This window comes from Gallinula chloropus (assembly GCF_964237585.1).
Source record: "Gallinula chloropus genome assembly, chromosome: 21".
Taxonomy (NCBI): domain Eukaryota; kingdom Metazoa; phylum Chordata; class Aves; order Gruiformes; family Rallidae; genus Gallinula; species Gallinula chloropus.
The window spans coordinates 1,192,087-1,215,247 of NC_140106.1; the positions used below are offsets into that span (position 1 = coordinate 1,192,087).

Below are 23,161 nucleotides of genomic sequence, written 5' to 3' on the forward strand. Positions count from 1 at the left end.
GGCCAGCGGGGAGCTTGGAGCAGCTGAGGCTGCAAGGGCAGGCCGAGTATCGGGTGAACATGCTCAGCAGCTCCAGCCTGGAGTTCTCTTGGGTGTCCTAATTGAAACAGGAGCTGCAGGGGTTCCCGCCCACCCACCACCCACTGCACCCTGTAGCAGGAAAAGCCCGGGCAGTGGGCTCAATGGGGCTGGACCTCGATGCACAGGACCCAGAGCACCCAGCGCCTCAAGTCTCCTCGTGCCCAGAGACAAGCCCTGGTGCTCCCTTGCAGGATGCCAGTGGCTTGGGAGATTTCTCCTCCGAGGCCTTAGAGTGCCACAGCCTCCTCTGGATGCACGGAGAGGAGTGGGGACTCATTTGAACCCACTCCCACATTTTGAGGGTATGAACATACTGTTGCTGTTAAGCATGGGGCGGTGGGGGAAAGTTTGTTAGCAAGGAGGGATGCAAGGGAGCTGGGGCTTTGCTGTGCTCTTCTCTGAGATCTGCAGGAGCCCTTAGTTTCTAATGAACGGTGCTTCCACCTCCATGTCCTTCCCCCTCCTTGCAAAAACCAGCTGTTACATTCTTCTGCTAAAAGCATAAGTTGTGTGTCATTTCATTGGGGGGCTGTGGGTGTGGTGTGGGTGTGTTTGGGGGTTTCTTTAATTTTAAAGAAATGTGATTCCTGTCATGTTCTTCTGTCTTGAAGTGCACACAGAATGTGACCTCACTGAAGTGAACAAGGAAAACGTTTGGAGCTGATAACCTGTGATGTCAGGGAAAGAAAAAATGCAGGAAAGGGTTTTCTTGAAGTTTCTGCAGAAAGCTTTCTTTGGGCAGGTGAAAGCTCAGCTGGTTCCCACCTTTGTCTCTTGGCAGCCTTGCAGGTTCTTTAACCAGGATTTGTTATTAAGATTGCTAAACAACTCCTGGGGTTGTGCAGATAGAGATTTAGATGGTCTTCCTGCTGTTCCGGGTGTTACCAGTGTCTGAGAGACAAGGAAGGGCTTTGCTACTTTCTGGCTAAGGAGGATTTTCAAGGTCACCTCCTACTTGGGTTAATGCAACCTGGGAGCAAAAATAGGTCTGCCCATTTGTGGAAAAGTTCTCCTTAGTTCCTCCCCATTTTCTACCACTGATGGTTAGTTAGTAAAGGTCTGTTCTGAAACCCCAGTAGTGCTGCAGTAGCTTTGAAAGTCTCTGTCCTGGAATGGGCGAGGGGCAGGGACACTTGTTGCAATCCTGTAAATTGAGCACATTTTCCCTTCATCCTTTTGTCAGCAAATGAAGGAGGTTGAAGTTCAGCTGCAGGGTAGTAATTTAGGGTAGTGGGCAAGATCCCAAAAGGACTACAAAAGTACTTAAAGTTGTTTTATTCTTTCAAGTTGGCACTAGGCTAAGGGGAAATTTGATGAAGGGAATTTGAAGCCTTGAACAATAAAGCTGCAGCCTACCAAATAGGAAGTTAGGAAGAAAGGGGGGAATAAAAGGAGATGGAGATCTAGACTAGACTGACATGGCAGCCAGTGCCCAGAACTCCACAGTGAGATCATGATTTTCGATTTCTTTCTCGCTAATTGACAACATTTCATTTGACCTCAGGTTCCTTATGTTTCAAAGCCTGCCTTGCAGGGTGCATTTGAGGGTTTGCATTTTGTTTGGTGCTTTTGGTCTGCTTACCCAGCTTTGTGGAATGATTAGATAGTGTTTAAAACAAGTACTGTAGTTGTCACTCAAAATACTTAACTAACACCCAACCCCACAGAAGTACAGCTCTTCTTTACAAAACATCTTCAAGCAAAGCTGTAAAACAGTTGCCTGTGCAGCTAAAATAGATCTGAACGTTTAGAATCAAGGGTCATTTGGAAGCAGTTGTGTTGCAGTAGAGAACTGCTCATCAAAACCTTCCTGTCTTTGGTGTCATCTCCTCAGAGACAGTCAGGTGACCCCAGTTCCCTTGTGAGTGGTGAATGAATTCTTATTTGTTGAAGAGAAGAAAGACTACAATGAGTGTCATCAACACTTTATTAGAATGAATTGCCATGCTAATCATCTTTCAGTTTACCCTGCTTATGGGGTACTTAAATGCTTGGTTTGAACTTCATGTTTTGATCCTGAATTAGTTTTTACTGCTACCTGTTGAACTTAGAGAAAAGTCAGATGAGGTGGATGGTGTGTGTGGGTATGGGTGTTGTGTGCAATAGCATCTCTGTAGAAGAGCAAAGAGGGGTGTAGACATCTGAGTGGCTGGAAATAAAGACAAGCACTGTTTGAAATCACATTGTGCCAGCCCGGTGAGGTTTCCATCAGGAACTGAAATGATGGTTTGTGGAATTGATCAGGTCAAGGGTTCTGGCAAGTGCATATGGCACTTTAATTTGTAGGAAATACACTTACATCCATGCCAAAGTATTTCTTACAAAGACAATAATAGTGTATTATCCCACGTGTTCATTCTTGACCTTGGTATCGATGCCATGCAGAGGTGTTTTGCTGTCTGACACCACGTGCACATTTCCTCCTCTTTTTTATTTTCTGTTTTTGCTGTTTCTGATGGTGTCAGGTAGAAGTGGCCCTAAAGATGAAGGTAGAAGCATTTAGGTAGCAAAATGTCCCTTTGGCTGCTGTGCTGAGAAGCCTTGCTTCTGTTCTGGCAGCTTCTGCTCATTGGAGAGTATTCGATCCCTCTTCTGAAAGAAAGTGGTAAATAGTCACAGCTTGTGTGGGGTTTCCTTCTCCTGCCCCCCGTGCTTTCCCATCAGCACAGGCACAAGGACTGTGCAGCGTCCTTGCCTGCAGAGTTAGTGTTAGACACTTGTGCAGCACTGCTTGCAGTAAGTCCTGCTGTAGCTCAAGGCACAGTACTCCTGTCACTGAACTTCCAGCCTCCCTGTGACCTTTCAGAGAGAGAGCTGTGACAGTGTGTGCAAGGAGGAGAGTGCAGACATGCCCTTGAATTGGGACAGTGTGTTTAAGCTCCAGACATTCTGCCTTGGGCTTTAGGATAAACTTAGTTTGGGTTCTTCTGATTCCCTGTGAATTAATCCACCCCAGGAGGGATTCCCTAAGGACCAGTGCAGCTGCTCTGCCGTAAAAGGGGGGTAAAATGTGAGAGAGTGGAGGTGATTCTGTCACTACAGACATTGTCACCCAATGACTACAGCCTAGTCCTTGGTAATGAACTGTGGAGGTAACTGGACAGAATTCCATTGTTACTGAGTCATTTTCCTGAAGACCTCCCAAGCAAAATACTTGAGAAATATTTCAGTAGTCTCTGAGTGTGGGTCAACCTCCACACAGCTCACAGCATTCTTGAGTGGAAATCCTGACACTCTTGTGTGGCAGAGTAAGTCATGGTACCTGTGATGTCCTTATTTTGCACTGGTGGCAGCCTCTGCAGCACCAGGGACACGTGTTCCTTGCTGGAGAGACTGATGATCGGCCTCTCACCTCTCTGTGAGAGTGTCGTGGTTTCACCCGGCTGAGGGCCAAGATCCACGCAGCTGCCTGCTCCTTACAGGAAAAGAGCAGGTTAAAGGGAAGGGGAGGGGGAATGTGAGAAGTAAGGGAAGGGAAAAGGAAAAGGAAGGGGCAAATAACCCCAAGATCAAGAAATTAAGAGGCCCGTGGGTTGGGATAAGGACAGTTTACTAAGATAACAGAAAGATACAATGTAACAATACTAACAGGACTTCAAAGCAAAAATACATGAAGCTGTTGATACCCAATGCAGTTTCTCACCAAACCCACAGCTCAGGCCGTGCCACCCAGAGCCGTCCCAGAACCCGACCGTCCCCCAAGCACCGCGCGTCCCGGAGCCGCCCCAGGCCTTCCTCCCGTCAGCCCCCGATATCCTGGGCAGGACCTAACTGGCCTGGAATACTCTCTTTGGTCAGCTCGGTCACCTGTCCTGGCTTCGCCCCTCCTTTCTCATGAAGAGCTGAGAAAGTCCTTGACTGTCTGACAGCAACTAGAAACATCAGGGTGTTATCAGCACTACTCCCATTTTACTCTCAAACACAGCATTCATCTGCTGTTACAAATGAAATTAACTCCATCCTGACCAAAACCAGGACAGGTGTCTATTATGGATGGCTGTTCCCTTGCTTGTCTAGAAAATAGCTTAAAAGCTAGGCTTAACTAGAACTCTCTTCATTTAGTATGGTACTTGATCAGGTCATTTGCCTATATTTGCACAACTTCAAAAAACAGGTTTTTGACAGTGTCACTTTATTTAAGTCAATTTCTTTGGTGATTTAAATAATAAAACCACATTACTGCAGTCAAATTTGTTTCAGTAATGCTTTGCTTTTTTGTGTATTGAATTGAAAGTATCAGTGAGATACCACTGTTCAGCATTGCGCTGGAACTGAGAGTGGGAGACCTGGGGAAAACTCCACAGAAAGTTGGGAAAAGAAATTAGCTTGGCAACTGAATGAGGGTTGAGAGTAAAAGAGATGAATCAGCGAGGACAGTGTGGTATGAAGCTGGAAGCAGATCACCGTCCCACTGAGGACCTGGGACGCTGAGAAAGACCCAAGAGATGCAGCAGGGAGCAAATAGACAATGCTGAGAGGGGATGGGAGAAGGGATGAGTTAGAGTATCACTTGATAAAGACCTTGGGTGGATATTTCTTTTGCTCCTGAGGTTCAGAAGAACAAACATGTGGCAGGAGAGTTGGGGAGGATGTCAGCTAAGATGCTAAGTCCAAGAGGAAATGTGGAAGAGTGCATTTGGGTATTGCATGAGGAAGGAAAGAGCCAGGATTTGAAGGATTTCTCTGAAATACTGGCTTAAGAGTTGGATGATGACATGTGTGTGAAAGAGGGAAGAGTTGATGAAAGAGGAGAGTATCAAGAAAGTAGCCAGGTCTGAACTGGAGAGTTTCAGAAACCACCAGTTAACTATGCCTGTTTTAGACGGGCCCCTTGTAGCAGCAGCCAGCTCAGAAACCATTGCAGGCAAAGAGCTCTATCTTGGGAAATTCATTAATGGAGCTGCACAAGTTAAAGCTATCTGTCATTTAATTACATCTGGTATGAGTGTATTGCAGACATCAAAAGACACAAAAGAGGAAGGGTTAGAGAAGAGGGTCAGTGAGGAAAGGGAATTGAAGGGGAGGAGCAAAGCACAGACATGAGTCTGAGTTAAGCTCAGCCTTCCTCAGAACTTGTGCTGTTGTAGCACTCCAGCACTCTGATAGATGTTGTGTTCAAGCACTTCTTTGCAACAGGACTGGTCAGAAGTAGGTTTATGGTTTGCTGGTTCTGGAAGAAAAAGAAGCTGCCAGGAAATCTGTTCTCTTTATCTTCCCACTCTGAACACATTCAGAGAACAGACGTTCTGTCAGGGAGGCACTCAGATTCTTTGCTCCTGCATGTGTGCCCTCCAAACACACTCTTATGAATGCAGTCAGCCCACAGTTTATTAACTGAAATTTGTGAAGATCCACTTGACATACACCTTTTCAAAAAGATGAGGTTACATCCATATCTGTCTTATCTTTCATTTCCAGACCTCTAATGTGACTAATAGCATCACAGGACAGAAAGCTGTCCAGATAGTGATAGCATTGCTATTCTTTGCAGGCAGGATTTAGAGAGAAATTGCTACATTTGGGAAAAGTTTGCTTCCTGATAAGCAGTGCTTCAGGCCCAGTTTATTTAATACTGCACATATTTATATAATAGGCCTAAGAATTAAAGGGTAAAAAAGGAAATGTTTTTGTTGTTTTGAAGAAGATTGCAACCTCTCTACTTCTTTCTTGCTAGCCACACAAACACACCAGGCAATTGAACTGGCTGTGTAACTGTTCTGAGTTCAGTTAGTCGTCTAGCATAGACACAAATATGGTCTTGTTTTCTGACTACTCTTCATGAACACGGCTTGCTTAATTGTTTTGAGCTAAAATTCAAGAAAAAAATGCAATACTAGCACATCAGCAACACTACTAGTAGCAGCAGCAGTGGATTCATTTTCAAATCTTTGTCTTGTGTATTATGCAACTTCAGGGTTTCAGAGGTACCGATTATTTTCAAGGTGTTTTAGGTAAATTAAGAACTAGTGTAGTCTGTCCATTCTGGAGCGTGCTCATGTTAGGGTTATTCTTCTTGTTTGTAGTCTAAGGTGATTGCTGGGTATTCTGGTGAGGTGTGGAAGGTTTTATCTAAATCATACTAACTGTAATGTAAGAGCTTTGTCAGATGAGTCTTGGGCATTTCTGTAAAGGTGATCAGATACTGGGCTAATCTAATCTCTGCTGGAAATTAACTTTCCATCTGTGTTTTTTATTCTTTGACGTCTAGAACCTCAGGCTGGTGTTATAAAAATAACTGACATGAATTGTATAAAATACTGCAGGAAAGACGTAATGTAAATTTCACTGTACTGAGCTTCTTGCCATTACTGCTGGTTTCCTCTGTTCTTTCCATTTCTGAACTCCAATTGATCCAAACGTGAAGGAAGGTACTGTACATGCAGTGCTAGCATTTGAGGTTTTGAGCTCTTGTCTGTGAAATACTGGAGGTAAATATGGCTCAATAGGAATCACTGATCCCTGGGCAGGAAAGCACATCTTACTCGTAAGGCTGAGGGACTTGGGACTCTTTAGCCTAGGTGAGACTGAGGGAGGATCTTACCAGTCCTTTTAAATACTTGTAGGCTGGGTGTCAGGAGAACAGGGTCAGTCTTTTGACAGTGATGCCCTGCAACAGGACAGAGGCAATGGGTACAAAGTGAAATATAGGAAGTTCCAGCTAAACATGAGGAGGAACTTCTTTACTGTGGGGGTGGCAGAGCTCAGGGCCAGGGCTGCCTAGAGAGGTTGTGGAGTCTCCATCTCTGGAGACATTCAAAACCTGCCTGGACTGTGTCCTGTGCAACCTGCTCAAGGTGACCCTGCTCTGGCAGGGGGGTTGGACTAGATGATCTTCAAAGGCCCCTTCCAACCCCGATCATTATGTGATTCTGTGAAACAGCCTGAGTACAGCTTGTGTATAGTGTAGAGTCTGTGTAAATGCTGAATTCTCTGCGAGGCCCAGTCAGGATCAGGTAAGTCTTAACTAGCTTTAGTCTGGGTTTGGCTTGGTAAGAGGGAGGTGAGCAGAACATTTTAGTAGATGGAGGAGCAAAAGGGCAAAGATGAGGCAGGAACGTGGCAGAGCAAAAGAACAGCTCAGGGTAGAAGTTGCTCTCTTGGCAGCAAATGTACGTGATTCCCCTCATTTTTAGGGAAGAAAGAACATTAGCTTCTGGTCTGCTCAGTCTCTTCAGGATGAGTATGGGTTTCGTCTGATGCTTGCAGATTTCTTGATTTCATTATGGTTATGCTTCTGTAGTCTTCTTAACTTCCCATGATGTGTAATATTATATTTCTGTTTGTTTAGTTTATGATAGAAGTCAAGAATTCCAAGAAATCATCCGTTCCATCTGACTGGGTTATGGTTAGTAGGTATGTAAAATGTCTTTAAAGTTTGCTGTATTTTAATATATAAGGAAAAAAATATAGTATGGGCCATTTTGGTTTTACAGTTAATTAGATACACAGTGTCACAGCTCCATGTGTGTTTGTGGTTTGGGGTTTCTTTAAACTAAAAGCAACCAATGAAAATGGTTACATTGATTTATTGCCATAGTAAGTTTTGCTTAAAACCAAACAAGACCAAGCTGAGAAACCGGAACTTTTAAAAGTGTTTATTTTTAAATAGTACTTAATGTTTCAAAGCAGATGTATTGGCATGAAAATGACGGTTTTGATTCAGTTGTGCCTGTAGATTGTAGATATACATTTTTCATAAAATTTTAGTTGTTCTTACTTTCTTCAGAAAGGTAAAAGTAGCTGTGCAAAATATCTCAGTATCTAAGACTTAGTGTATTAAAAATGTTTTAATTTTATTTGTTCATACAAACAAGCTTTGCTTGCTTTGTTACTTAGTGTTGTGTAAGCATGATTTTAGATAGTTTAGATACTTTTTCCAGTACATGAAACAGAGGTGAACTGGAAGATCATTTATTATTTAAACAGGTAGAATACCTTATGTTATGATGTGTACACAGAGCCATGTCTCATCAGAAGTAGGCATAATAAAGGTGAACTCTGAAGCGATGTTCTATTCACTGATGCAAGAATTCGATATTGAAGTGCACAGAGTAGACAGAATTAAGGCGATGAAGGAAAAATACAGCTCTTCTGGATATTGTAAAAGAATGCCTGGGAATGCCAACATGAGTCCTTAATGGAAATACATAAATAAAGAGCAAGTGCCTTAAATGGAAACTAGTATCCATGCAATACAGTCTGTATTTACTAAGTTTATTCCAGGTTTATTGTGAAGTTTCAGCTTTAAAGTAGAAATTTTTTTGTTGGAGGTTGTTGTAGATGCAGCCAGTCAAAGAAAAATCATCTTTGTGAAGCCTGTTGCTGAAGAGAATTTTGTGAGATATATAAGCTTCAGTGATACATAATACATTGTGAAAAATGCAGCCTTCAGAATGGGCAGCAGTACAGTAGCCAATCACTTTATTCACAGTGAAGATCACTGGTATCAATAGAGTTTGGTACCACAGTAAAAGAACTGGCTTTTTTACCGTGCATTTTCAAGGCTCAGAGTGAGTTAGAAAACTAGTCCAATTTTGCATGTAGATGGTGTAACTGATTGCTTAGTAACCTTGATTTCCTATTTGGCTTCTCTCTGTTTTCCAGCACAAAAGCTGTCAGCCGTTTCCACTCGCCGTTTGTTATAGAAAATGACAAACATCTGACTCAGCTCCGGGAGCAGCTAGTCCTTGACTGCAACGCTGAATGGCTGAACTTTTTAGAGTGAGTTGACAAAATAGACTCATTTTTTATTATTTTATTTATTGCTGTAAGAACAGAAGAAGAAAGAGTTTTATCTTAACAAAAAAAAAACAACCAAAGGAAAAAACGCAGCTGATAACTCAGTTATGCTGCCCATGGTAAAATACTGTTCTTCAACATAAAGCATTTGAAAGCGAGACCTTTACACACTAAGTCCTGAAGGCAGCAGTGATGTCTCTAGATTTTAAAATCCTGATGACAGCACACTATTAAATATATACAGTGGCTCTCAAAATTTGAAAATGGAGTGAAACTGAATCTAGTACAGTGTAACTGAGAGGAGAATAGAATTTATTATACAACAATTGCAGTGTTACAGTTTTTCAGTTAGGAATGTTCAGGGTGTTTGGGCAGTTGCTTGTGTGAGTGTGATTCTCCCTACCCCTGTATGGAAAGCGGCCTGGTGAGCACTTCTGCTAGCTCCTTCAGCACCCTGGGATGGATCCCATCTGGCCCCATAGACCTGTGTATGTTAAGTTGAAAATCTATTTCTCAAACTTCTGAACACCTTTAATTTTCAGGTGTCAGGTTATAAATCACTGCTTTACTTCCAGGAATTACTAGCACACTGAAATTATCCCTCAATTCTTGCAATAATAATTAACTCACTTGTGCTTTTTTCCATACCACAAAAACCTCCTTCTGAAATTGCCTCACTGGATGTAACTGATGCCAAGTTTTGCCTCTTGGTAGGAACCCAGAGGTTCTGTAAACTTTATTAGAAACTGAAATTCCAATTCACTCTTCCAGATGTATTGCCTTTGCAATACCATAAAAATAGTTACATTATTTTTTTTGTTACTATATTAGCCATATAAGTTTTAGTAGACCTTTCTTTACTTAGATCTGCTGCTTTTCATGTTCACTTTGATGATTTCAATAGTGTCATATGATAGCAGCGTACAGCAAGGAAAGATGTGTAGAGAGTGATCTTCCCCAGCCCTCCATTTATTGATTTATTCATTTTTGCTCCCTTACTTGCTTTATATTCCCCAATTGTATCTTTGAGGCTAGGAGTGGAGAGAAATAAATTCTACAGTACTAAAAGAATGAACTCTGCTTTCTCCTGGTAATGTTATTGTTGTACTAGGGGCATCGGTACCATAAATGGAAGGTGAATTCTTGAATTTTCTATTGTACTTACCATATTTTATTGATATTGTAGACAAATCCTGTATTCAGGCACTTCAGGGTTGGAGGGGTTTTTTTATTGTTTGGAGGGGGGGTTATTTGACTGTAACTTACAGCTGAAGTGAATTGGCAGTTGCGATTCAGCTGCCACTGTGATAAACAGTGGCATTTTCAGAGACCTTATTTAGGCAGCAGGGATCAACTGTGGACCCTTTATATGCTATTAAATGAGTTTCATTTTGCCGCCTTTTTGTGCTTAAAAATAATGCCCTGTTACAAGGGAAGCACGAAGTCTGCTGTGAGCAAGATTGTGTCCTCATACTGTAAGTTAATACACTGCTGGGAGATTGGAATTCAGAGTAATTTAGAGACTGTAGAGAGCTCTGTGAGAAGCATGCACGAGGTGTATTTTGACAGTACATTCCTATCTGTATGAAATGATTTTTTTTTTCCTCTTTTCTTCCTCCTGTTATTTTCCCCTGTTTTGGTGTAGCCATTTCAGTGAACATTATCACCCCGTGTCTAAAGCAATGGGTCACCTAGCAACTATCGACTGTCTGTTCTCATTGGCTCAGGTGGCTAAACAAGGAGACTACTGCAGGTAATAAATGTTTAATTTTTATGTAAGATTTTATAGGGAATTATGAGAGAGCTTTTGAAATACATTTGATTTTAATATGTGTACCGGGATAAAATGCATTATTGAAATTGTTTGCAGTAGTTTCGACTTGATCTGATTTTGCAAAGCGGCACTTCTGGGCTTCATTCAAGTCTGTAAACACTGCGGTTTAAATTTGACATCTCATGTTTGTCTGGTTTTCAAACTGTGTGTGGTTGGTAGATGATATCTCACAAACATAAATAGATGTTGGACTTTGCATGGAAATTTTTTTCCTCCTATTTCTTTTCTCCTCATCAAAGTCTGACTTTATAGTGTAGAATACCTAAGATTTTAAGGTGTATGAGGTATGTTTCAAAGATGTATTTCAGGTAAATAATAGGTAATTAGAGCCAGCTTCCAGAGCAGGGATGGTGCCTTACCTAGGAATGTGTGTTAAATCTGATGAGCTGTGCCCTTCCCTCTGTGCAAGACCCACACGTGCACACCAGGCACCACAGCCTGCTGCATTCTGCCATGAGGAAGCATGAACCCTTAAGGCTTTCTGCCTCAGAGATTGGTCCAGAGCTGGCTCCTGAGTGTGTACAATCTGCAACTTGGGTCTTCCTCCCCCTCACAAACCCACATCCCTTGCACCTACACAGAGATAGTCAGTCTTATTGGTGTGTTTTCTTCTATATCACGAGGTCTGTGTCCCCAGAGAGACTCGACGCTCGCTGAACCACTGCTTCAGCTTGCTGAGTGCTGTCCTAGAGATTGGCATTTACTGTTTCTGAGGCTTACTGTGAACACCCTTGTGAGGGCTATCTGTTTCCAGTCCTCAGCCATTCCTTCTTCCATACAGTCCACATACTCTTTTTTTGAAAAGTGCTGTGTGGTTTTTAAATGTCCTTGTGGGGCTACATTGCAAGTAATTGGGCAATTGCTTATGTATAACCATATGAATTGGTAACATTTGTGACCCGTGGAAATAACAGCAAATCATGTATTAAATGTGTGTGGAGAAAGGGAAATCCACTTAGATATCCTTCTGCATTTATACAGCATTAAAGACAGTATTGATCACTTCTGGACTCTTGATCATGCCTGCTGCTAATCACAATCTCTTTAAAAGTAATTGCTCGTTTATTTCTGTGTACTGAGATGAGAAAACAAACTGAAATTTTATTAATTCACTGTGCAGTGTTTAAATAATTCACTGAATTTTAAAGAGTGGCTTAGAGCTTATAAACTGGCAGGAAGGAGACTTCTCAGTGAAACTTCAGCTGCAGGGAAGGTGTCAATAATTAATTTTGGAGGACTACTGAAGGAAAGACGGGACATCCATAGTAACCAACTCCAGTATTTCGGGAGAATGTTTTTTTGATGGAGGATTGTTTCATATCATCCTACCTGAGGCAGGTAAACAAGTTGTGAGGTTGGGAGCACTGGTGCTCCACATGGTTGTTGGAGAGTAGTAAGCATATCTTGGAGTTTCAACCTGTCTCTGGAACCCTGCTTTGGGAGACTCAACCCTGACATGGACAATGTAAGGCATTGGGCTCCCAGGACACAAAGTTAGATGCCTAACTGGTGTAGGTAGCCCAGAGATCATCATCTGAAGTTGGAGTATCCATTCTGCAAGCAGCGAGTTTGTTTAAGGAGCACCATTGAAAAGATGCATGAATAAAGGACGTTCTACATTCCAGAGCAATTTCCACCCCCGTCCCCCAGTTCTCTCTTACTGCATGACATGTGATTGTCTAACTGGGACAGGGAAGAACTTTTAAATGACTGTGGCTGAGGGCCTGCCTCTGCCAGCCCCATTGTGTGAAACCAGAATAGGCAGAGTCAGCAAGGCTCATGGCATCTGAAACTCACATCATATTTCACAGTTACGTGTATGGAGGCTTGAGCAGTCAGGATAAAGACAATTATGCCCAAAGTAGAGGGCAGAATTATAAAATGGCAAATGGATCATTCAGCTGTTATGCCTCTCTTCTGAATGCAAAGTGGAGAAATCCAGAAGGAAGTGCTTCTAGGGACGTTCTCCCTTTTAGGACTATCCTATTACAGCTCCAAACAGCTTACCAGTTCATCAAATGGAGGGTGACATTTCCTTTCTTTATCCCAAAGGCCTAAGACTCTGTCCATATTGGTTTAATCTCAGCTATTCAGCTGCTGGAAATATCTTCGTGCTAAAAAGAAACCAACCCACACCATTCTTAACTTGCACCTCTTTCTCCAGTGCATTGTGCTCCTAATATGTCATTTCTTTTATCTCCATGTTCTTTTCAAATTGCATCCTCATTCTTCCACTCAGGAAAAATCACGCTCCTCGCGTCTATTCTTCCCTCCCCTCTAAAGTCCATCCAAAGTGTTAGTTAATTTCCAGTAAAAAAAATAGGTGTCTTTATTCCAGTATTACTCTTTTACTCAGCTGTCGTCACTTTCCTAAATTACTGCTCTTATTTCAGAGTGATGATACTTCTTGTGTAACAAAATGTTGCTGAGACATGACACCACATTTACCTCTCCATTGAACGCTGCACTTCAGTTTGCAATGAAAAAGTAAATTTAAGTTGCAAGAGAACCAAAGGAAATCACAGTCATAATTTAGTGGAACATGCTTCTTTTGCATTTTTCTCTCTGTGAAGAGCACACAGCTCTTGGAGGTAGAACTTTGTTGATGTGAAGATGTATAACGTGGAATTACACATGTATGACTAGACACATAGATAAATTTGTAGCTAAGGTGGAAGCATTAAAGGCAAAACTTTTTACATGGTTTGGAGATGAGAGAAGAAAGTAAGTAGTATTGATCTGGTTTGCATACTAATCTCTGAAAAGGTACTGTCATTTCAGTATGTCAACTGAAATAGTAAGCTCTTTCTATAGACTGTTATGGTTTGATGACTCACATGTTTGGGAGTTGCTGTCACATGATGAGAGCTGCTAATGTTTATAGGAGAGTTACAGCTCTGTCATACTGTACTCTTTGATTTATATCATTTAATGTGTTATCAGTCATAATATACAAAGTTGGACAATTATTTTTCCACTCCCCACACTAGTTAGGGTTTAATGCAGTAGCAGGTTGGGCTAGTTCAGCAAGATCATTCTGAGAGTATGAAATGTGTCTGCAAAAGGTGGCACTTGCAGAAGCCACTGTAGTGGTGGGAAGAAAGCAGTCCCCTCCAGTTTGCGTATTTTTGCTACTGCTTGTTCATTTTGTAGTTCCTAGTATTCCTTTAGAATACAACTAAACAAACGAAAACATTCCCCAGGTAGTGGAAAAATGAAGAATTCTAAAATTTTGTTACCCAATCTGCTAATACTTTTTTATCACTGAATGAAACCAGGGAAGTCCTTAGAAATATTTGACAGCATTAATTAATTTTTGTCATTTCTATTTTTTTCCTACCCTTCTTCAGGCTTTAGCTGCAGTACTTCTAAGTAATCAGTTACAATGAATGTTGAAATTAATGTTTCTTCCTTTCTGCAGACCAACTGTGCAAGATAATCGTCGAGAAATAATTATAAAAAATGGGAGGCACCCTGTGATTGATGTGCTACTGGGAGAACAGGATCAGTATGTTCCAAATACCACTAACCTTTCAGTAAGTACTGAGAAATGGTTTGAGCTTCAGCATCATCCAAGGGGGGGAATTTGGCATCTGCATCCTGGCCACGAAGTTAAAATAAATAATTTAATCATACAGCTTTCTGCTTGGTTACATTTCAGAGAGAGATGGCTAGATGTGATCACATCTGTTGTGTCCTTTTTCTGCTCTCTAGCAGCCAGACACTCTCTTGACAACGTTGTTCGCTTTTCACGGCATTAAGAAAGATCACAGGATCACAGGGTTGCAAAAGACCTTTGAAGATCATCAAGTCCAACCAATCCCTTCCTAAGCTAAAACAGATGATCTCAAAACTAGGAAAATAAAAGTTTAAAGTGGCTCTTTTTGAAAAACAAATTAATAATTCCAGGGGTTTTACCAGTGTTATCAGAAGAAGTCTACATTTTGTCATAACTTCATGTGAGATTAGTGGAACTTTTTAATGTTCAAATGCACAACAAATGTTTCCATGTCTTACAGGCTCACTTTCCAAGACAGTTCTAAGATAGCTCAGATCATTTTTGGCGGTATTACTTTACTATGTGTTTTCCTTTCTTTCTGGAGGTATTGATTTCATGCAGCCTTTTTTAATCTGACAGAGCAGATTTGGAGCTCTGACTCTTGACTGTGTAGTGGCAAGTCCATTCTTTGTAGATTGCACACTGGTTGGAAGAAGCCTTTCATATTAACATATGCTAAAGATCCCCCATGCTTAGCTTGCAGGCAGTGAGTTGCCCCTGAGTCTCCTTCTGGCTGTTGTTTTCTGCAATAGAGAGTGATGTTGAGAAGTAGTAAGACTCTTGCTTGTTATTGTTGCCAAGTCGTCAAAGAAAGTGGGTAGGTTATTTCCTGACATTTTCTATGCAACATTACCTAAATTGCATGACCTACATTACCTAAAATTGCTATAAATACACAATTACCACAGGTAGGAAGTATTGTCATATTTTACTTCACTTAATCTGTTTCTGATAAACATCTTTTATTTTGTTTCCTCCTTTTTTTTTCATCAAAACCTAAATTTGTTTTTTTAAGTGGCGTTTTTTATTAAATATTTACCTTTCTGAACCTTTTTTTAAATACTGTGTTTCTGTTCTTAATACAAAAAATGCACTGAACTGTGTATACGTAACTGCTTTTTCATACAGTTGATATATAAAAGGTATGTCAGTGTGGAGCATGGGCTGTGATAAATACCATTCATATGTGTATGTATTTCTCTGGAGATATTTTTAAACCATGTTCTATACTGAACAATGATACAGATACTGTGCAATACATCAGGGAATGTTTTCAAAATTATTTGTCAACTCCAAACAAACGACAGATGGCATTGACAGAAAACTCATCATTTCATTCAGTAATCATCATGCACTTTCCCCTGTTAGCCCCATTCTTATGTTGGCTTTCTAAATACTGAATATTACAAAATCAACTGATCGTGGTGGAATCGTTTTTGCCTCTACTGTTAGAGTTCTGTCTTTTTTGAGAGAGGTAGGTGGGAACCCAGTTTCTTAAAACGTGTCTGGTTTTAAGCTGATGTATTTGAATCAACAGTAAAATGCAATTGCTGTCATGTTTTCAGCTGAAATGTTGTCAAATAACTAACTTTAGGAAAAGCTTTCTTGCAGTGCCCTGAAATAAACATCTTATTTTTCAGTTCTCCCTCTCTCATCCAAATATTCATGGAAATTCTTATGGACAGGGTTTGTTTTTTTTTCCCAGCAAAAGCTAAACAGTTTTCTGCATTGACCTAAGACTGATTCCATCCATCTTTTCTATGATGTGGATTATGACATGTGACATATAAATCTTATTTGCCTCCCTCTTAACAAAATGAAATCCCTGTAAAGATAATCATGTTTATGCCTCAGAGATATGTTGTTGTCATCACAGTGCCTGGTCAGTTCCAACTTCCCTAAGTAGTGTGTCTAATGTTCATTATGCTTGTCCTGTCTGACATGCCCCGCCTGTGGAGCAGTGAAAGATGCTGACTTTTGGTTAGTTCATCAGTTGTTGGATTTCATTGTATGTATGTAGTAGAAAGTAAAAACTCTAGTTATTCAACATCCTTGCATAATCTAATTTCCTAGTTTTGATGCAGGCTGTGATAAGGCTTTATAGACTCATTGATGAGTTTTAATTTTGTATTAGCAACTGTCTTCCACCAGAAGATGACAGTTTTATTCTGGAGCCATAGACCTACAGCAGTACTGTAGGGACTTTTACAGCTGAGACAAGCTCTTGCATCTGATTCATTTTTCTGTAAGATTTCAGTGGTTGGATGCACCAGTCAATCAGAGATTGGATACAATCTGCTCACAATATCTGTGTTGCAGTCAAGTATTGCCAAACTCAAAAATGTCTTGATTTCTTCTTGTAGCCCTTCTGTTTGAATGTGTGTGTGTTGTACCAAGGCAAGCAGTTATGAAGGGGTCTAGGTCTGATCTTTGGCTGCCAGATTTCCCCCCCATTTGGCAATGAGAACTCCTTAACTGGAGCAGAATCCAAATTAGGACAGCACTGGCTGTGCTGAAAGCTGGTGAAGTTCCCCCTTCAAATGAAATTGTACAGATGCTTCATGGATTCTCTTGGTTCCTTGATGGACCAAGAAGGTTCTCCTCACTTTGTTTTGCTCAAGAGTAATGAAAGATGATAGTGATGCTCCTCTCTTATGAGCCTGGAGAGGACTTAGGAAGATTTTTGATACATGGCATCATAAACTCTTGAAAACTGAATGCTGTGAAGGAAGCTTTTTCAACTACAGACTGTGTCCTGAGGGCTTGTCCTTTATCCCTGTAGGCACGTACACTCAGCAGCCTTTCTTAGAACAGCACCATGTGCAGGACAATATGTTTCACCAATGTTTTATGTTTCCAGGGAGATGGTGAAAGGGTCATGATAATAACTGGACCCAACATGGGAGGAAAGAGTTCATATATAAAGCAAGTTGCATTGATCACAGTCATGGCACAGATTGGTTCTGATGTTCCCGCAGAGGAGTCGACGATTGGTGTTGTGGATGGTATTTTTACCAGGTAATCTTTCAAACTTTGCTGTATGTTTATGAAAATGTTACTGTGGTGGGGCACGTGTGTGCACATCAAAGTATAATTTAATGTTTCACTTAGAGCTTTAGAATTTATATTTGATGTTTCCCTTTTTCATTTGAAACACGTGCATTGGTTGTTGGGTTTTGGTTCTGATTTCCTGCTAAGCTATGGTACTTGTTTTGGAGTCTTTGAATCTCTAAAGGATAAAAATGTTAATGTGTCTCTCTTGATTAAGATGCAGGTATTGAACATCATGTGTCTGAATGGACACCTCAGCCAAATTTATTCTGCCAGGTGATAGCCAAATGATGTTTCCCCTAAAATGAATACTGTCACCTCTAAAAATCAGATCGGTTTCTGCAGGGCAGCACAGTTGTACATACAGTATTTGACACTGAGAATTTTGGGGTTTTGTCCTTTCTGTACTATCAGTCTTGAACACACTTCAGGTATTTTAAAAAAATTAATAATGGCAGTTCATTTCACTTAACATGTCTCATTTTCAGGACAGTGCTGAGTAATTTTTGAAGTCAAAACTTCCCTATTTTACTGTCTAATGTTTGCCAAGGATCATCCAGCTGGTTTTCCCCCCTTTTTTTTAGTCTGTTTTTGTAATCAGCAGAAGTTCTGTGTTACTGGTGCTACTGGAGATGGAAACTTATTTGTGGTTTTAAGTTTCACAACAATTATAGATCTGTAGTAGGATTATTTTTTCTGAAATTCTAGTTCTGTGATGGCAGAGTGCATTTCTTAATTTTACAAGGAATCTAAATACTGGTCATTTGGGATTGCTTCATCATATAATGATGATATGTTCTTAGGCCTCACTGTGTCATGACAAAAATGACTGCAGTTATGCTTTGATGCACTTTGGTGCTAAGCAGGTGAATAAATTAGAAAACAATTTCTGTTCTCTTTATAAAATTAATTGGAGCTGAAAATTCAAAATGGTTACCTTTTTCCCTGCCCTGCGTTGAAAGTAATTGACTGGTTGATTGGATGAGCTTTTCTCAAGGGAATATAGGACACACAAGATCTGAATTACTTTACAGAAAAAAATTACAACATTATTAACAATTTGAACATTATTTTTGTTTTCCTTTGTAAGTGAACAGAGTACTTCTCTTGTGTTCACACTGACAATTTCTAACCATACTTGCAAAAGTCTGTTACTCTTAAGCTTAAGCTCCCCTTTTCTCTATTTTGATTTGGCTGTAATTGCTTATTTTTGCAGAAAAATTAAGAAATGTGACAGAGTCACTGGGCATGCCATTTCATTTTGTACCTTCTAGAAAGAGAATAAATTGGTTCTTATCCTCTACAGTACCTTGAAATTTATGTATCTGAGTTCCACCTGTTCTGCACTGCATTTCTCTGATTCTACTTGGCTTTTCTCTACATTATTGATATTGTTCAGATCTGTTCTGATAATGTAGTGTGGTTGAAGATAGAATTTATTCTTTCAGGTTTCAAGCCAAGCAGACACAGAGCATGTTACTTACTGACTGAGGTTTCAGACCATTAATTTGGAGCCCAGACAAATTCTAACACAGGGGATTGATTGATTTATTTTTTTTCCCTTGTCTAAATTAGCTTTGGAAGCTCAGCTAGATATGCCATTCTTCATTTAATGTGAAATGTGTCAAACACCAGATGAATATAGTAAAGAATTACTTAAAATCTTGTCATTGTGCTGGCAATTAAGAGTAAGCTAATTGGCTCAATATTAATCAAGAAGAAATTGAACATACATTGAGATAGGAAGAGTCATGCATTAGTTAAAAGGTTAACAGGAAGGATAAAAAAATAGAAAAGAAGCTGAGCTTATGTAATGCATTCCTTCAGAAATCCAGGGTGGTCACTTCAGTTTGTAAAAGACTGTAAGTGGATCTGCTTGTCTGCATCTCTTTAAACTTCTCTCTTCTGTAGAGTGTATTTTGAGGGAATTGATTGTACTGGTGGGACAGGCATTAACTGTGGTGTTCTTACAGGATCTTGACCCAGTTGTAGCTTTTCTTTCAGTAAAAATGCTTAAAATACTTGGATCATTTTGCTTCAGCCTATGGAGTGTAGCCCTTCCTTGCTGTACATATCCAAGTGATCATCATCCATGCTGATGATTGTAGGTCAGTTGTCAGTGCTCTTTTCTCTTCTGCTGTGTTGGATTGTCAGTAGCCACAGAGTGGTCTTTTGTCCCCAGTCTGGGCATGCCTACTTCCTGCTTTGTCCACATCTTCTCCAAATCGTGAACTTTGCTCTCTGCCATGAGAAAAGGAGAAACTGAGCAGATTCTGCAACTCAGAGGGAAAACGTGTACAGAGACTGTCCAGAAAGTTGGTGCCTCTGTTTTGGTTAGTTTGAGAGTTTGGGGTAGGGTTTTTTGGGGTTTTTTTTTCAGTGTTCTGGGAAGGCCTTAAAGTATGTAAGTCTAGGTTAACGTGGTGTTACACTCATAGTATTTCTTAGCCCTAGGAAGTAATTGATGAGTAGTTTTTAATGCCTGGTTGGAAGAGAAAACCAATAAGTTCAGCTACCATGCAAAATGTCTTACATTGTTTCTTTAGTGCTCTCACTGAACAGACATGTATAAAGCCTTAGAAAAAGTTCTCTGCTTTTGCCAAGAACTCTGCTCTAGTAGGGAATGAGCTTGAAATTATTAGATTTTTCTCTTGACTTGCCCCCAGTTTTGGTTTGGCTTTTTTAGTTGTTTTCTTCTTCTGTGTTTTGTTGTCAGAAGGGCACATCTATGCTGACCTCCTTTTTGCACTGCCACACCAGACCACATACATGTCTTTCTGGAGAATGAGATTTTTTTTGTTGTTGTTGATGATTTTGGTATCTTTTTAATCTTTAAAAAACATTGCATGGGAAGATGTCAGTTTCCAAGTTCTTTTCATCACTGCCATGGTGTGTTGTTTTCTAGCACCCCTGCTGTGAGGGATGCTTTACAGGCTGACTCTGAGGAGTTCTGTGCATAAGGAGCACCAACAGTTCTGCTGCTTGCTAAAGTTTTTGAGATACTGGTGCTTTATATTGCAGACTCTTTTGTTTGTAGACTGCATCTTTGAAGTGTGAATTTATATAGATTTAAGAGATTAACATTCATGTAAGATTTGATCATGTGTTGTAAGTAGGGTTTCCATGGAAATGGAGAGGTTGCTACTATGGTTATTCCTTTGGATCTGCCTAGTATTTATGTATGACAGCTTCTCTAAACTGGCTTTAAATACAGCATTATATTAAACATTTTTAAAGATGCAAAAGGCATTATATTGGTTACAGGTACGGTGAAAATAAAAGTGATTAATCTTCATTACTGGGTGTATACACACAGTAGAGTGCTAAGGCTGCTCTGAACATTTCACAGTAGTGTTGAGCATTCCATCCTAAAGAGGTATAATAGGAGAAAATCTTCTACTGCAAAATGTCCCTAAGCCCAGATGATATGCTGTTACAAGTCTGTGAATTGAAAATTTGGAGGGGTGGGGGTGAAAATATTCAGCTCGTGTTATTCACGTAAGTATCTTGAGTGCTCTGATGGACTCTCCCAAATCTCACCATGTTTTATGCTTAAAAATAGCCTTAAGTGTTTCCATTGATAGGATTTTGTTCCTAAACCTGAGAAGAGGGTGATAGTGGTTGTTAGTAAGCAAAAAGTTTGCATTACTGTTTGGTGGTCCGAGCTTCATAACATCAGACTAAAAAAACCACTGAAATATTCTTCATATTGCTGTATTTCAAGCTGTGTTTAGCGTAGTTTTGGAAAGATCAGTGCTCAATTTCTATTGACTTTCAGTGTGATTTGAGTACTTAGTTCTCTGATGTTTGAAAATTCCTAATCAAGTTTCTCCGTTCAGTAAATGGGTTGAATTTCTGCTTCAAATTTGAACATTCCATTTGTTCTTCTACTACAGTCATTCAAACATGGGAATGAACATGTTTGTGTTTGTGTAGAAAGACAAAGCAAGTGTGGAGATGTACATATGGAGGAGCTAATGAGAGAAATTCTGTTGACCTAATCATGTGGTCAGAAGAGATGATGTTTAGCTGCTGAAGAAATCTGACCTTTAAAAGAGGTCTCACTTAATTACTAATGCAGTTTCTTAGAGCTAGAAAAGTACCTGTAAGTCACCAGGAGCTTTTCATGAGGGTCAATTTTCAAAATGGAGAATAAGAATGCTAGAACAACTTCAAGGTAAAATGTGTTCAAATAAACAAGGGAATTAATAATTCAAATTACTGAGTGCCTTGTATTCAAGATTCTGACTCAATTTATTAAATCACAAGCTGCCATTAGAAAGAATACTGTGAAAGAGGCCAACTCCTACCAACTCTAGATGATGGTGAAGGGACAAGGAAGAATTTCCTTCCTAGAGCGCCTGCCTGCCTGGCTCTCCCTGTGTGCTGAATTAAAAGCAGTTTCACTTCTATTCAGTGATCAGATGCACAGTCACACTTTGGGGACATGCATCTTCCAAGGACATTTAACACCATCAGTCAAATGGGGCTTACTGTTGAAGGTGCAGCTTCAGTTGACTGAGCTAATACATTGCGTTGTGCTTCAGTTTGGAAATTGCCTCTTGCAGGTTACGTGCCACATGCTTAAACCTTGCAGGAATAAATAGAAGCCTCAGTAAGATCCATGTAGATTATCCTTTTGTGCACTTTGTCTCTTCTGAAAGTTATCCTGCTGTCTACTGATTCTCAGCATGTCTTTAATCTTCATGATAGCAAAGAAATAGAGAGTTTGAGTTGTCTATGGAGGTGTATTAAGAAGAGAGAGAGGTGGTGGAGGTTGGCAGTACAGGTTAGTGAGTGATAGTGGTGGGTTGCCTGGGTAAGCAGCAGTTTAATGCTTTTGCTTTATGTAAGACATGCAGTTGCCTGCACTTGCAGGCAGTTGTCTTGGTAGAGGCTCTGTGCATTGCGTGATCTGTATGAAGGTTTACAGAACTTTGTCCTACATTTTATCCTTGTAACAGATGATTTAAATGTATTTTTAACATGGAGGGCACTCCTTATTGCTAAATCTATAGCTAGGAGATGCTCAGCTCAAATTCCCCTGTGTATCTGAAAATGCTGTGAAAACAGATGGTAGTTGTTCACCTCAGCTGGGGAGGAATGGTTTTGTTCTTCTGGCTTGTACTGAGTGTCTGTATACAGGGTCTTTCTTCTAGACAAGGCCACAGTGGAATCCTGAATCCGTTCTTGGGCTTAAGTGACAAGGCTGTGTCACTGGCTTGTCTGTCTGTCTTTGTATAATGATTTTGAACATGTGTAATAGTTGCTCATTCAACTACAACTGGAGTGCAAAGATCTTCAGGCAGCTGATCTTTCACACGTCTGTTTGGCATAACAAAGTTGCAGAGCCATATAAATGAGGCCCTCTGACTTTGAGCTGTTGCCATCATACAGTAACTTGATGCTTCTGATCGATGCAGCAGAAGCTGTTTCCTGCTGAGGTACTTGTGTGTGTCCCTGGCTTGCACACAGCCCACTTGTGTTTGCAGATATGGAAACCAAGGGAAAGCATCAGGTTCAGGCTGAGCTTCTGAAAGGTGACTTTGAAGGCAGTCTTCAAACCTCTGCTCAGAGACCTACCTCATTGTCCTTCACACACAGGACACATTTGTGGTCTTTGCTTTCATAAGGAGAGAGGGGAGGCAGAGGAAAGGAAAGGATGTTTTTCTATATTGGTTGAGAACTGCCAGCCTCATTTAATACTGAAATAATGAGGCAAATTCATCCTCCTGGCTGCTGGCCTTAGTTGGGTCGTTTATTTCAAGTCCAGCATCCAAGATCCAGTTCCAGCCACATACCTCGGCCAGGAGTGGTGGTTCTGAGTTGATCAGGGGGTTGGTAAAGGGAAGGAGTTTTGATTGCTACAAGGAACAACAGTGCTGTTGAGATTTGCC

At 40.5% G+C, this 23,161-nt stretch overlaps 1 protein-coding gene across 1 annotated transcript in view; it reads left to right on the forward strand.

Moving 5' to 3' along the window:
* Nucleotides 1-23,161, forward strand: part of LOC311199704 (DNA mismatch repair protein Msh3-like) — a gene marked incomplete at both ends in the record, with an annotated part of 50,533 nt that overhangs the window by 8,190 nt on the left and 19,182 nt on the right. Inside the window, 5 exons of the mRNA XM_084273842.1 lie at nt 7,370-7,434; nt 8,686-8,802; nt 10,466-10,573; nt 14,076-14,190; nt 17,074-17,231. Of these exons, the coding sequence (XP_084129968.1) occupies nt 7,370-7,434; nt 8,686-8,802; nt 10,466-10,573; nt 14,076-14,190; nt 17,074-17,231 (563 nt within the window). The remainder of the gene's footprint in view (nt 1-7,369; nt 7,435-8,685; nt 8,803-10,465; nt 10,574-14,075; nt 14,191-17,073; nt 17,232-23,161) is intronic.